The 13,341-nt window shown below is 40.2% G+C and overlaps 1 protein-coding gene across 4 annotated transcripts in view; it reads right to left on the bottom strand.

Annotated features, from left to right (window-relative positions):
• The window catches only part of HDAC9 (histone deacetylase 9), a 586,393-nt gene that overhangs the window by 429,935 nt on the left and 143,117 nt on the right, over positions 1-13,341 (bottom strand). For 2 of the 4 annotated variants that reach the window (XM_060157126.1, XM_060157125.1), the window contains exon 7: positions 4,722-4,853. The exons of the other annotated variants lie outside the window; for them this stretch is intronic. In XM_060157126.1, the coding sequence (XP_060013109.1) occupies positions 4,722-4,853 (132 nt within the window). The remainder of the gene's footprint in view (positions 1-4,721; positions 4,854-13,341) is intronic. 4 annotated transcript variants of the gene reach the window in all.

Below are 13,341 nucleotides of genomic sequence, written 5' to 3'. Positions count from 1 at the left end.
ATAACAACAATATAGATCATCTCTATTATCTTCAGATATAAAATTCACACACATTTCAAGTTACAAAGGAAGAAATGCACTTACTAAAATATCTAATTAATGAAATAGAAACTTTCAGTTCCTAGAAATATAGCTAAGAGAGGCCATCTTATCAAGCCTTGGCAAATTATCTGTTGAGCTCTAATCAATCCCCTATCACCTTCCATAGTTCATTCATTTGAACATTTTTCTAGGTGACTCATCCTTATACCTTGTCTACTCAGCTCTGCACAGATGATCTTGGCCTCACACTTCTCAGAGACTGACAACTTCTGACATGATTTCTATCAGTGACTTTTCTTTCTACCTCATGATTTTGTCATCCACACTCTCCTTGCCCGTGTCAAAGTGAAAGCATTTCTCTTCTGCTCCCCGCTCCAATGCGGGCACCATCACCCTCACCCATGACCCAGTCCCCTTAACACTTGCTTTAGAATTCTGCTCCAGCAATTATTTTGAATCTTCAGGTCCTCCTTTTCCACTGGAATTGTCCCTCTAGTCTGAAAGCATGCTAATAACTTGTGAGAAGTAGTGTGCTTGTTCTTTGAGACCAGGCAATCTAGCTTGCTCACTGTGGACTGCAATTGTTCTCTTGAACACCCCGAAATTTGAAGGCTTTTGACAAAACAGTTCTCATTCTCCTCATCCTTTCTACAAGAAGATTCTCCACTTCCATGTTTGTTTTTCCATCTCTCTGGCTGTTCCTCCTTCGACCAATTTCTAAATGTAGATATTCACTGAAGTTTGTAGCCTTATCCTATTTCTCTTTCCCTTGTCAAAATCACTCAAAATTATGACATCATACTATCATTTTTATGCAGAATACTCCCATAAAACTTTTATTTCTTGTCTTTCCTTCTCATAATTTCTAGCCTGAATCTCTTTGGAATACTGGACATTTTTCATCCCTTTTTTTTTTTTTTTGCAGTACGTGGGCCTCTCACTGTTGTGGCCTCTCCCGTTGCAGAGCACAGGCTCCGGATGCGCAGGCTCAGCGGCCATGGCTCACGGGCCCAGTCGCTTCGCGGCATGTGGGATCTTCCCAGACTGGGGCACGAACCCGTGTCCCCTGCAGCGGCAGGCAGACTCCCAACCACTGCGCCACCAGGGAAGCCCCTTTCATCTCTTTTTATATGTGTATCAAACTCAGTGTATTTCAATATTAAATGTGCTCTGCTTACCTCTGTTTATCACTACCCTTACAGTCATTCTCATTCCCTTCCCTGCTCCAAATCTAATCAATTACTACATTATTTAGTTTTGTTCTTTACATCATTTCTCATCTACTTCTGACTACAATGATTTCAGCTTAATCCCTCAGCCCTCATTACTCTCTCATGGACTACAGCAAAAGTCTCCTGTATTTCTAAGTTGCTACAGCAGTCAGTCTCTCCAAACTTTCCTTAAACTGTTGCCAGATGGATCATAGCAAGACAACTTTCACTATGTTCCTCTGCTCCAAAATGGAGCCTAACATTATTTCCTAATATTGCCCTTTCTGAACTCTGCACTCAGTCAAATTTAAATCCCCTACTCTCCGTATGTGCTGCTTTCCCATTTCATGCTTTTTTTACCCTCCTTTTCCTCCACCTACTTCATTGAAGGTCCAATCCCACCTCTATGCTCAAAGCCTGGCTCACATACCATCTGTCACCCGTGAATGGAAGCTCCCAATTTTCAGGCTATAGTTGCTTGCCCTCCCTTGGAACACCTATTACTTTCAACTTTCTATTATAAATATTTCTCTACTCAGAAGTGCAGTACCAATGGAAAGAATGTGAGACTGGTGGCAGAATTCTGATCCTGCCACCTACCAACTGTGGGATTTCATCAAGTCAATGATATCATAAAATTCTTAAATACATATTGCTCACTACCTTTCGGTCTATATATCTTGCTTATTGATTAGTCTATTTTTATATTTGCCTCTTTCTTATTTACTTTTCTTTTAACAAAGAAGATGCACATTAAAAAAAATACTTCAAGAGCTTCCTTCCCCTGGACTCCTAACTCTTGTCTTTCCTGTATGACTACACACTGGCTTCTCATTAAAGTCCCATTTCTGTATCCTGTCTTTAAAAGAACAAAAGTAAAAATGAAAACTATTTTTAAACATTCTGTCTTGTCAATTTAAAATTACGCTATTTATATTATTTTATGTGATACACAGAAGTATTTCCTTATGTAGAAATCACTATGATAGGCGCTAGAATTCAAGACAACAAATACTACAACAGGATTCTACAGCATCACGCTGGATAGGGTCTGGGAGGGGAGGCAGCAACTGATTTTCTGGGAACACTGACAAAAATCTCTGAGAAGAAATAATATCACAACTGGGGCTTAAATAAGAGCAGCTCATGAAACGGGGTCAGTGGAGAAGGGAAGAGTGGAGGAGAAGACGTTGCAGGCACAGGGATGTTAGAATTTTAAATTAACATGGCTTTGGGGGTGGGGAGGGGCGGAAAACTCTTGGCTTTGAAAAAGAGGAAGATGATAAGTGGTTCCCATGTCAATTACTGGGAAGAGAGAGGTGGCATGGGTTTGGAAAAAGCAAACACTTGAACCTATGAAACAAGGAAGAGAGAGGTAGAGGTGAAAAAAGAAAAGCAGTGGGAATTCAACTGCTATGATGCTATGGTGGTCTCTGACTCGATAGCAAAAATAATTAGTATTAAGATCCAAACAGAGCTCATCCTAATTACATGAAAGCTGGCAAAGAAAGGGGAAGGAGTACGGGTAAAGAAAGCTGCGTGTCCAGTAGTTCAGATCCTCCAAAGATATTTAGAATAACTGCAACATACCAGTTAAAAATATCTACCAAAGCATCCATGGGTCCTAGCTTATTGATCAGAAATGTGTGTCTAATAAATGTACAAGTCTCTTCAAATACATGTTTTTTTCCTCATTTGAAAAGGGGAGTTATTATATCCCTAAATTAGAAAGAGAAAATTATGATATTTCACAAATAAAGAAATCTTAGTGGAACTCTAGCAAATCATAACCCTTACAAATGAGAATTAATTGTTACTCAAATAAGCACTGAGCTAAATCCCACTGAAATTTGGTAAGGACGAGAAAGTGACCATGGGAAAAAAGTTATGATCAAGAAAAAGATTAATAGGAAAATAGAAAAGAAATTGGGATAAATAAATATGACCTTAAACAATAAGATTCTAAAAAAAAACAAACAAAAAAGCAATATACATGTTTTTCTATTTTCAAGTTTTTCTGTTATGAGAGAACCTACTCTCTCCCACTAGAAAAATCACCTATATTTCGTTACATTAGGCAGTTGATATGTTCATTATTGCTTGCATTCATTAAAACAGATTCACTCCCCAACTCCCCAACCCCACCAAGGACCTCTATCATGAAAACTTACTTAAGATTTTTATTCACTAAAATACATATAAGTTTCTTGGCATAAAAAGTCTACAACTCTAAATTTAGAATTCAATTGGTCAAAATTAGTGATTATATTTGATACTGGAAAATAAACTCTAGTAAAGTAATTGTTTATTTAATATTTCTTATCCCTCAAGAAAAAATTTTCCCACCAATACTTTCCCTCAGATAAACATATTAATCTGTCAGGACTGAATAGAAGACTAAACATTTTTTTGCCCTAGTAGCCTGTCAAAGCACTGTGTCATTAGTATTCTGTACTTTTCCACCTCTGCCTCTACCTCTGCAATCTTCTCCATACTGCCTCCCTAAACTAGATACTATCATGACCAAAGAAGACATAGAAAACAAATAATTTGTTAAAACTTGCTAAGAATAAGATCTGATATTGGAGAAATAATACCAACTGACTATATTGGTATAAGCACAATTTTCCTTGGGGATGGAGACAAATGGTTGTAGATTACCATTTCTTTATTGATGCAACTAAAGGAAACGACCAGATACAATGTATAGCTCTAAGTAGGTACTCGATAAACAGTAGTCAGTACTGTTATTCTGGCTAGCCTTTTTGGTTCTGGTATCCCTATGTCTTCTCCAATTTCAGACCAGGTACAAATGGGACTAGCGGGCTTTGTAAGACATCAGGTTGAATTTCCTAATCTGTTCACCCCACTACTAACCAGGCAGCTAAAAAAATAAGAACTCTTCCATTTGAGACTAGTGAAAATGACAGTTTTTTTCCCTTCATAAAAGGCAATATATCCCCCTCCTGCCATAAGTCCCAGTTCACTAGTAAACACATAAAGTCATTTATGAGTTCTGTAAATTTGTTGAAAAGTCAAGGTTTTGCTGTTCCACGTAGTTTAATTTTCCCAGATGTATTTTGTACATTCATGTCTGAGTATGGGGGAAGTGTTCTTCTTGGACCTCCCTCTGCTCATTTCTGATCAAATTTCATTAAAAGCTATATTCTCCTGGCTGGCATTCCCAAAATGGACTGCTTGTTTCTGAAAAGATTAAGGTGAGCTTTGGCATTCCCTAGTTATGCCTATTGACACACAGTTCTGTTTTTCATTCATTTCCTGTTTAACACGGTGAATGCATGGCAAGGTTTACTGAACTACTTGTGAGTTTTCAATATAATTTCCTTTCAAGAAATGTTTCTCCTCAAAATAACTTTTAATATACAACAGGTATATTTTTCTAAACTTTTTTTGTTCATTCCTACTAGCAGCATTTTTTTAGCGTATATCTGCCCAGTCCTCAATTACCTGTCACCTCAAACATTCGCTTCTTGAATGAAGTGACAACATTTCCATCCTTCCGCCTGAGTAAGGGGCTGCTTCTCCTCTCTGCCACTTTCTGTTTTAACCTGGACCGCACCTTCAAGTTGGGCTCAGAGGCTGGGGATTGAGACAAAGAAAATAGATAAAAATTAAAAAATGGAGAGCCAATCGCTCCTGTGTATAAAAGAACGGCTCACCCTTTTCATAGTCCCTTCTCATCTCAAAGTAAAACCCCAAGCATGTAAATAAGGCATTGACTATAAATTAATTAAACAGACAAATGTCATAATTATTTTTATGAAATATGTGAAATGTTCTTCTACTTCTCTAAATGTAAAGTGAAAAAGGAGAAAAACTATGTTTCGACTTATTTTACGTAGCAGAATTGGGATTGTTAACGGGAAGTTAAATGACTGAGTATGTCTGGGTCAGAGTAAGATTTATTACACTTCATTGTCAGTTCTTTCAATTCTCTCAAGGGTGAAACTCAATAACCACAAAAACAGTACCTTAATGTGATTTTAGAGACTCTAGGCTGACTTCTGGTAATAAGAAGACACCTCTGCAGCATATAATTTATGTCTGATTCTGACTCCTGAAATATTTCATTGTCAGTAGTTTCGAACCTGAAATCCTGGGAAAATATACTCGGTATAATAACACAAAACCAAGTAGAATCACTATGAATAAACCTTTGTATACAGTGAGTACACAATCAATTAGAAAGGAAGGGTAGCCAAGTCTTATTACTAAAGTTCTGAGTTAGGTTATATGTTCCAAAATACAAATGCACATTATTCATACATACGTTACCATTTCTTTGGTTGAACTATCCTAAATAGCGATGCTGTATAATTAGTCATTATTTATTAGGTTTTTAAGTGATTATACTTTAGAAGAATGGAAACATTGGACTGAGTCTGTAGTAGAAATCGGTGATTATGATGGTGCTGGTGGAGATGATAATGATGATGATGATTAGGGAAACAATGTTTCTGATGACAACTAACGTTCACAGAGTGATTATTATGTTCCACTACTGTCCTAAAAGCTTTGTCAATATTAACTTCTTCAAACATAAAAATCCATATGGGATACATTCTACTTACACCTTGAATATATCAATGAAGAAACCAAAACCCAGACGGGGAAAGTAACTTACCAAGGTCACAAAGGTAAAAAGGGATGATGCCAGGATCTGTACCCAGGTAACCTAGCTCAACTCTAATCTTCTAAATACTGAAAATACTGCTCTTCCACCTTTCTTTCTGTATGAACAGTATAACAGTTATACAACTGCTTTTCCAAAGCATTACTAATCATCTACATCAGATACAATGTTATAATGTAGCTATAATTCTTGATCAGATAAAATGATTTCTTTGAAGGAATTTTATAATTCTGCCAAACTACAGAGAGTATCAAAAGTAGAACTTACAATCTTTTATTACTCATTTATTTATTTTTTGTTTTTGACTTCAAAATCCTATACTTTACTTTCCTCTTTGTTCTTCTCTTTTTCCCTTTCTTTAGCTCTGCCTTGGACTGAGAACCCTAGATTTTCTTGGAACTAGCTAGGTAAAATAAAAAAGTTAATTTTTTTGTGTTTTACACCTGATTTTATGCCTGAAAATACTGAAAGTGTAAAAATAAAGGGGTGGTGCTGAAAATATTGTAGAAGTAGAAAATGGGCAGGAGAGGTGGGCAGAGATCAGGACTGAGTACTGAGTACTGCCTAGAGACCTGAAATGTCTTACTTCCTGGGCCTCCCACCTTGAGGCAAAGAAGGGAAACAGTCTGGGGGAAGGATTAAGGTTCTTGTCAGACCTTCCAGGAGTCCAGAGCTTCCTTCAACTCACTTTATCTTAGTAGAGAAGGCTGAGTCTGAATTACTAGCATACAACTTACTCATGAATAAGGGGAAAAAATGGAACTGTATTAACTTACTTAGATTCCACCCCACCCCCGCCCCCTGGTATGTATGTATGTATGTATGTATGTATGTATTTGTTTGTTTGGCGGTACGCGAGTCTCTCACTGTTGTGGCCTCTCCCGTTGCAGAGCACAGACTCCGGACGTGCAGGCTCAGCGGTCATGGCTCACAGGCCCAGCCGCTCAGCGGCATGTGGGATCTTCACGGACCAGGGCATGAACCCATGTCCCCTGCATCGGCAGGCGGACTCTCAACCACTGCGCCACCAGGGAAGCCCTATTTTAAAATGCCTTTAAAACGCCAATTTTGTCTCTGAAAAGCTGTAGGTTAATAAATATATTCCATCTAATACCCAGAAAGGAAAAAATGAGGAATCCCTATGTGCTAACTAGATTGGTATCTGCTGTCACCTTGCTTATAACCCTAGGACAAAAATCACAGAGTCTCAGACTTTAATCTAGACATGACTTTATGATGAAGCCTAACAGATTCAACACTACAGACTGGCTCTCCAGAGGAAATACACCAACTGATTCATCACTTCAAAGATGGAGGAGAAAAGGCACTGTGTTTTCAGCGGGAATATGTGGAGTTGAGACCACACTTCCCAGCTACGCGATTTTCAGCGGGACTTTAGTACTATCTGAGCCTGACTCCTCGTTTGTGAAACATGAAACTCTAATACCTTCCTTACTTCACAGAACTGTGGCCACTGGATTAGATACCTGAGAATAACTGCGAAGATCTGGGTGAACGCAAAAGGGAAGAAAAGGTTTACGGAATTTTTATTATTGCTGCTACTGCTGGTGGCGGGGGTGTTACACTAGGGATGGCAGAGCCAGGACCGGGCCCCGGATCCCCAGATTCCCAGTCCAGTCCTCCTGTTCCTAACACATTGCACCAGCTGGGCCCGAGTTTCTGCAATCAAGATGAAAATGTGCCAACAGCTTGGAAAATCAGCATATGCCATTTAAACATTCTACATGAAACCTAGAATTCCATAAGCTTTTCAGAAAAGACTTTACAGGCGGGCAGATAGCTTTTGTTCCTACATGTCTATGAGAATGGGCTGGATATACAGCTCTTAAATATCTTTCAATGACAACATAAAAAAAGTGAACATTAGAATAGGAATGAGAACTGGGTCCTGGTTTTGCATCTTTCAGCTACTATCAGTCCGCTCATTCATGCAAATAAGCAATGAAGACACCTTTGTAGTGCATGGAGTGAAATAGATGTGCTTTAAATGCCTGCTTCATACATTAGGTATTTGGCTTTGGATGAATTACTTTATATCTCTAAATCTCAGTTTCTCGTGTTAAAACGGAGATAGGTTTGTTTTTGTTTTGTTTTTTCCTCCATATGCTCCAACAGATTCCATTTTCCTTCCTTCTCTGAGTTCATGGGACCGAATCCTGGGACTGCATCACTCCAGTCCTTTGTTGGTTGGATTTCATCTGGACTCAACCTATTGGTAGGATTGGCTAGTGATCAAAGAATTAAGGAGTTAGAGACCAGGTATCCTATGCTCTCTCTGCTACCGTGCTGCATCACCAGGTGTAGCTTTGTCTCTTCCTGATTTCATCTCCCTCTTGAGGGCTCTGCTCCACAGCTTCAGCTTTCCCAGCACTCCAGCAACATTATTTCCTCTCCTTGCTTCTTTAGCCCTGGCTTCTCACTGTTGCTATTTTCTGGGTGCCTCAACACCCCTAAGCAGTCCCTTCATAAAAATCTACGACCCATATTGTGTAGGTTCTGCTTCCTGCCAAGACTCTGATCAACACAGTCCTTCATATTTTACAAGGTTATTGTAGACTCAAACAAAATAATGCCCAGTAGAAGATAAACCAGTGGTTCTCAACCAGCAAAGATTTTGACACCAAGGGACATTTGGCTATGTCTGGAGAGATTCTGATTGTCAGTATGGGGAGTTGCTGCTGGAATGTAGTGGGCAGAGGCCAGGGATGCTGCTAAACATCCTACAGTGCACAGGATAGGCCCCCACAGCAAAGAATTATCTGGACCCAAACATCAGTATCATCAAGTGTGAAAAACCTTGGGGTAAGCAATCAGTAAATGCAAGTTGTTAATAACTGTACTACACTGGGATGATCAAAGGAGATAATAATATCTGTTGGAGATTCTCAAAGAGGATATAAAAGAGTATGGGAAGAAAAGAAATATTATCAGAAATCAGGGAGTGCTATAGGTGGCTTAAAATATTAAATATTTCAATACACTTTATACTTAGAAATTTATTTTAAAACATTCAAAGCAAAGCTAGTCAACTTCTACTGGTTATGAAGATATGCAGAAAGATTCTCAATTTGGGGTAGGATAATATTTGAGGCACTGTGATATCTTTATCAACTGAGGACACACCTTTGTAAAAACTAAGAATCACATATTCTATAAAGTGCAACATAAATTTATTTTCTCAAAATGTACAATATACAACTTTTCTAAGTAAAGGTCCAAATCCATTGGTTTTAGCAAAAGCTTTTGCCTGCATTTCAATTTTGATTTTGAGTCACCAGAGATATTAATATCTAAGTGGTGAAGGCAAAGGTTGGAATGATAGATAACCATCATTTAGTCCTTGCAATGCTTTACAAACTCACTCCTAACATTTCAGAAGCCCACACACCAAAGCTCAGCATGATATATACCCAAGCAGTAGAATTAATGACGTATTGAGCTGACTCAGTTTGCAGTTAAGAGTTAATTCCATATTTAATGCTCTGGTCTCCCCGAAGGCTGAAGATTTCCATTCCAGTGACTTACTAATGGGAGGAAAATCCTCAAGAGCCCAGAAAGAGATCACTAACTGGGGAGACATTCTGCTTGCATTTGAATGTATGTCATGCCTAGCTGCACTAATTGCATTTCTATTTTTACCCCACACCCATCACTCTCTACATCTCAATTAATCACAAAAACAGAAGGCAAGCTTTTAGTGCATGTATTCCCATCTGAATGCATTTGTTGGCTGAGATGAAAACACTGCATGAAAAATTGATTATAATTATTTAAATGAAAACAATGGTAAAGAGAGAACCAAAACCTTTTTCTCTTTTCACTTAAAAAAAAAGTGAAAGAAGGAAAGAGAAAACATGTGAAGAATGCCTTATGAGTTAAATATATTTGAATCTTTCTTCTCATACTGATCTCCATGGTGCAGAATGAACTTAGGTGTCAGTGGGTATGAAAATAAACAATGGGAAAGAAATAGAAAAGTTAGGTAGGAGAAGCACAAGTTAAAAAATTAGGATTCTAAGGCACAGTAAGTGACAAGGCCCAGACTTGTCATTTCACTAAGAGATTGGTGTGTTGAGCATGTATTTGAGTGTGGAGGTGTCATTTTTGCACATGTACACACATACGAACATGAAAACTATCTTTTGCAGGAGCAAATGGGTCTCTGACACAAACAGACTAGACTCAGCTTTCAATGCTAAGTTTTTCATGTACTAACACCCAGCAAATCTGGGTGAGTTTTCTGATCTCCATGAATCATTCTGTCATCTACGGTAGATGATATATATGGATACATCACGGTGGTAGATTAAAGGGGTGGAATGAAGTTCCTAGCTCAACTGGCCATCACAAAAAAGTTGTTCAATAGAGAGATGTTGAATAAATGAATGTTTAATTGTGTCCACATATAAGACTATGAAACATATTAAAATAAAACAAAATGAATAAAATTAAAACGTAGGCAGAGGGATAGAAGACTAAAAGTGGTTTACTTTTGCTTAGGGCAATAGTATCTATAACAACAACAAAAATAATGATGGTCCTTTTCTGATCTTTCACTTAGTGTATTTAAAATACTTTATGGTTAATAACTGACTTTCCATACTTTCCACGCTTTTTTTTTTTTGTGTGTGGTACGCGGGCCTCTCACTGTTGTGGCCTCTCCCATTGCGGAGCACAGGCTCCGGATGCGCAGGCTCAGCGGCCATGGCTCATGGGCCCAGCCGCTCCGCGGCATGTGGGATCTTCCCGGACCGGGGCACGAACCCATGTCCCTTGCATCGGCAGGCGGACTCTCAACCACTGCGCCACCAGGGAAGCCCTTTCCACACTTTTTTTACTTGCCTGTTTATAATTTCTACTCTATTTACTCTACGTCTTAAATACATCACCTTTTACTATGAATGATTACCTACTTTGTGCATTTTGTTTCTGTTCTTTTTTTTTTTTTTTGCGGTACGCGGGCCTCTCACTGCTGCAGCCTCTCCCATTGCGGAGCACAGGCTCCGTATGCATAGGCCCAGCGGCCATGGCTCACGGGCCCAGCCGCTCCGCGGCACGCGGTATCCTCCCAGACCAGGGCACGAACCCGTGTCCCCTGCATCGGCAGGCGGGCCCTCAACCACTGCGCCACCAGGGAAGCCCCTGTTTCTGTTCATTTTTAATCTTAACTTATGAATGTTCTTTACATCAGTAATTTAGACAAAAATTCAATAACTACGTATCATGGTATAAAGAAGTTCTTCATTCTCATTGGATATGATCATAAGGAGAAAAGAAAGATGTTTCCATTGAGTAATGATTAATGATATTATTAATTAAGATCATTAATGATCTATCAAGATTAAGTACTAGATTAAGAAATGTATTTTAATATTAATGAATATTTAAGATACTCAACAATTCCACCTCCATGTTTAGCACTACAATCATTGGTGAAGGTCAAGCTTCCATAGCCAGTGTCAGATCCCTTCTCTGGCATTGTCTATTCTTTTCTACTGGACTAGATATCAGCTTATCAACCTAGCCTCCCTCTCTCCTGGATTTCTCCTGCTATTTCCAACCCACAGGGCTACCTTGGAGCTGCCATATTCTGACACTCTGTCACTTAGAACCAAGCAGGTATAACCTATGACCCATTCACTCTATTTTGAATGTCCTTTCTGAATATTAGGTTTCCTGGAGTAGTTCCTGCCCAAATCACTTTTACACTAACACTGTAGTATTCCCTGTCATGTGTGAAACTGTTCAATCAAATGATCATTACAATTATGAAAAGACACTTTGGGAACACAAGTAAATTCTCTTATCTAGTTGATCTAAAGATATAGTGAGGGAGACCTTCAAGATGGCGGAGGAGTAAGACGTGGAGATCACCTTCCTCCCCACAAATGCATCAGAAATACATATACACGTGGAACAACTCATATAGAACACCTATTGAATACTGGCAGAAGACCTCAGACTTCCCAAAAGGCAAGAAACTCCCCACGTACCTGGGTAGGGCAAAAGAAAAAAAGAAAAAACAGACACAAAAGAATAGGGATGGGACCTGCACCTCTGGGAGGGAGCTGTGAAGGAGGAAAGGGTTCCACACACTAGGAAGCCCCTTTGCGGGCGGAGACTGTGGGTGGCGGAAGGGGGGAAGCTTCGGAGCCGCGGAGGAGGGCACAGCAACAGGGGTGCGGAGGGCAAAGCGGAGAGATTTCCGCACAGACGATCGGTGCCGACCAGCACTCACCAGCCCGAGAGGCTTGTCTCCTCACCTGCCGGGGCGGGCGGGGATTGGGAGCTGAGGCTCGGGCTTCGGAGGGCGGATCCCAGGGAGAGGACTGGGTTTGGCTGCGTGAACACAGCCTGAAGGGGCTAGTGTGCCACAGCTAGCGGGAGGGAATCCGGGAAAAAGTCTAGACCTGCCTAAGAGGCAAGATACCATTGTTTCGGAGTGTGCAAGGAGAGGGGATTCAGAGCACCACCTAAACGAGCTCCAGAGACGGGCACGAGCCGCGGCTATCAGCGCGCACCCCAGAGACGGGCATGAGACGCTGAGGCTGCTGCTGCGGACACCAAGAAGCCTGTGTGCGAGCACAGGTCACTATCCCCACCACCTCTCCTGGGAGCCTGTGCAGCCCGCCACTGCCAGGGTCCCGTAATCCAGGGACAACTTCCCCGGGAGAACACATGGCGCGCCTCAGGCTGGTGCAACGTCTGCCGCAGGCCCACCCCACATCCGTACCCCTCCCTCCCCCCGGACTGAGTGACCAGAGCCCCCGAATCAGCTGCTCCTTTAACCCCGTCCTGTCTGAGCGAAGAACAGACGCCCTCAGGCGACCTACACGCAGAGGCGGGTCCAAATCCAAAGCTGAGCCCTGGGAGCTGTACGAACGAAGAAGAGAAAGGGAAATCCCAGCAGCCTCAGGAGCAGTGGATTAAATCTCCACCATCTGGATTAAAGGGAAATCCCAGCACCCTCAGGAGCAGTGGATTAAATCTCCACCATCAACTTGATATACCCTGCATCTGTGGAATACCTGAATAGACAACGAATCATCCCAAATTGAGGAGGAGGACTTTGGAAGCAAAGATATATATATATATTTTTTCCTTTTTCTCTTTCTGTGAGTGTATATGTGTATGCTTCTGTGTGTGATTTTGTCTGTATAGCTTTGCTTTTGCCATTTGTCCTAGGATTCTGTCTGTCCGTTTTTGTTTTGTTTTGTTTTGTTTTGACTATAGTTTTTAGCACTTGTTATCATTGGTGGATTTGGTTTTTGGTTTGGTTGATCTCTTCTTTTTTTAATTACTTTTAAATTATTTTTATTTTTAATAATTTTATTTTAATAACTTTATTTTATTTTTTTTTTAATTTCTTTCTTTCTTTCTTTCTCTCTTTTCTTCTGGGTCATGTGGCTGACA

This window comes from Lagenorhynchus albirostris, chromosome 8 (assembly GCF_949774975.1).
Source record: "Lagenorhynchus albirostris chromosome 8, mLagAlb1.1, whole genome shotgun sequence".
NCBI lineage: Eukaryota > Metazoa > Chordata > Mammalia > Artiodactyla > Delphinidae > Lagenorhynchus > Lagenorhynchus albirostris.
Note: the sequence above shows the minus strand (reverse complement) of the source record. Positions and strands in the feature narration are given on the sequence as shown.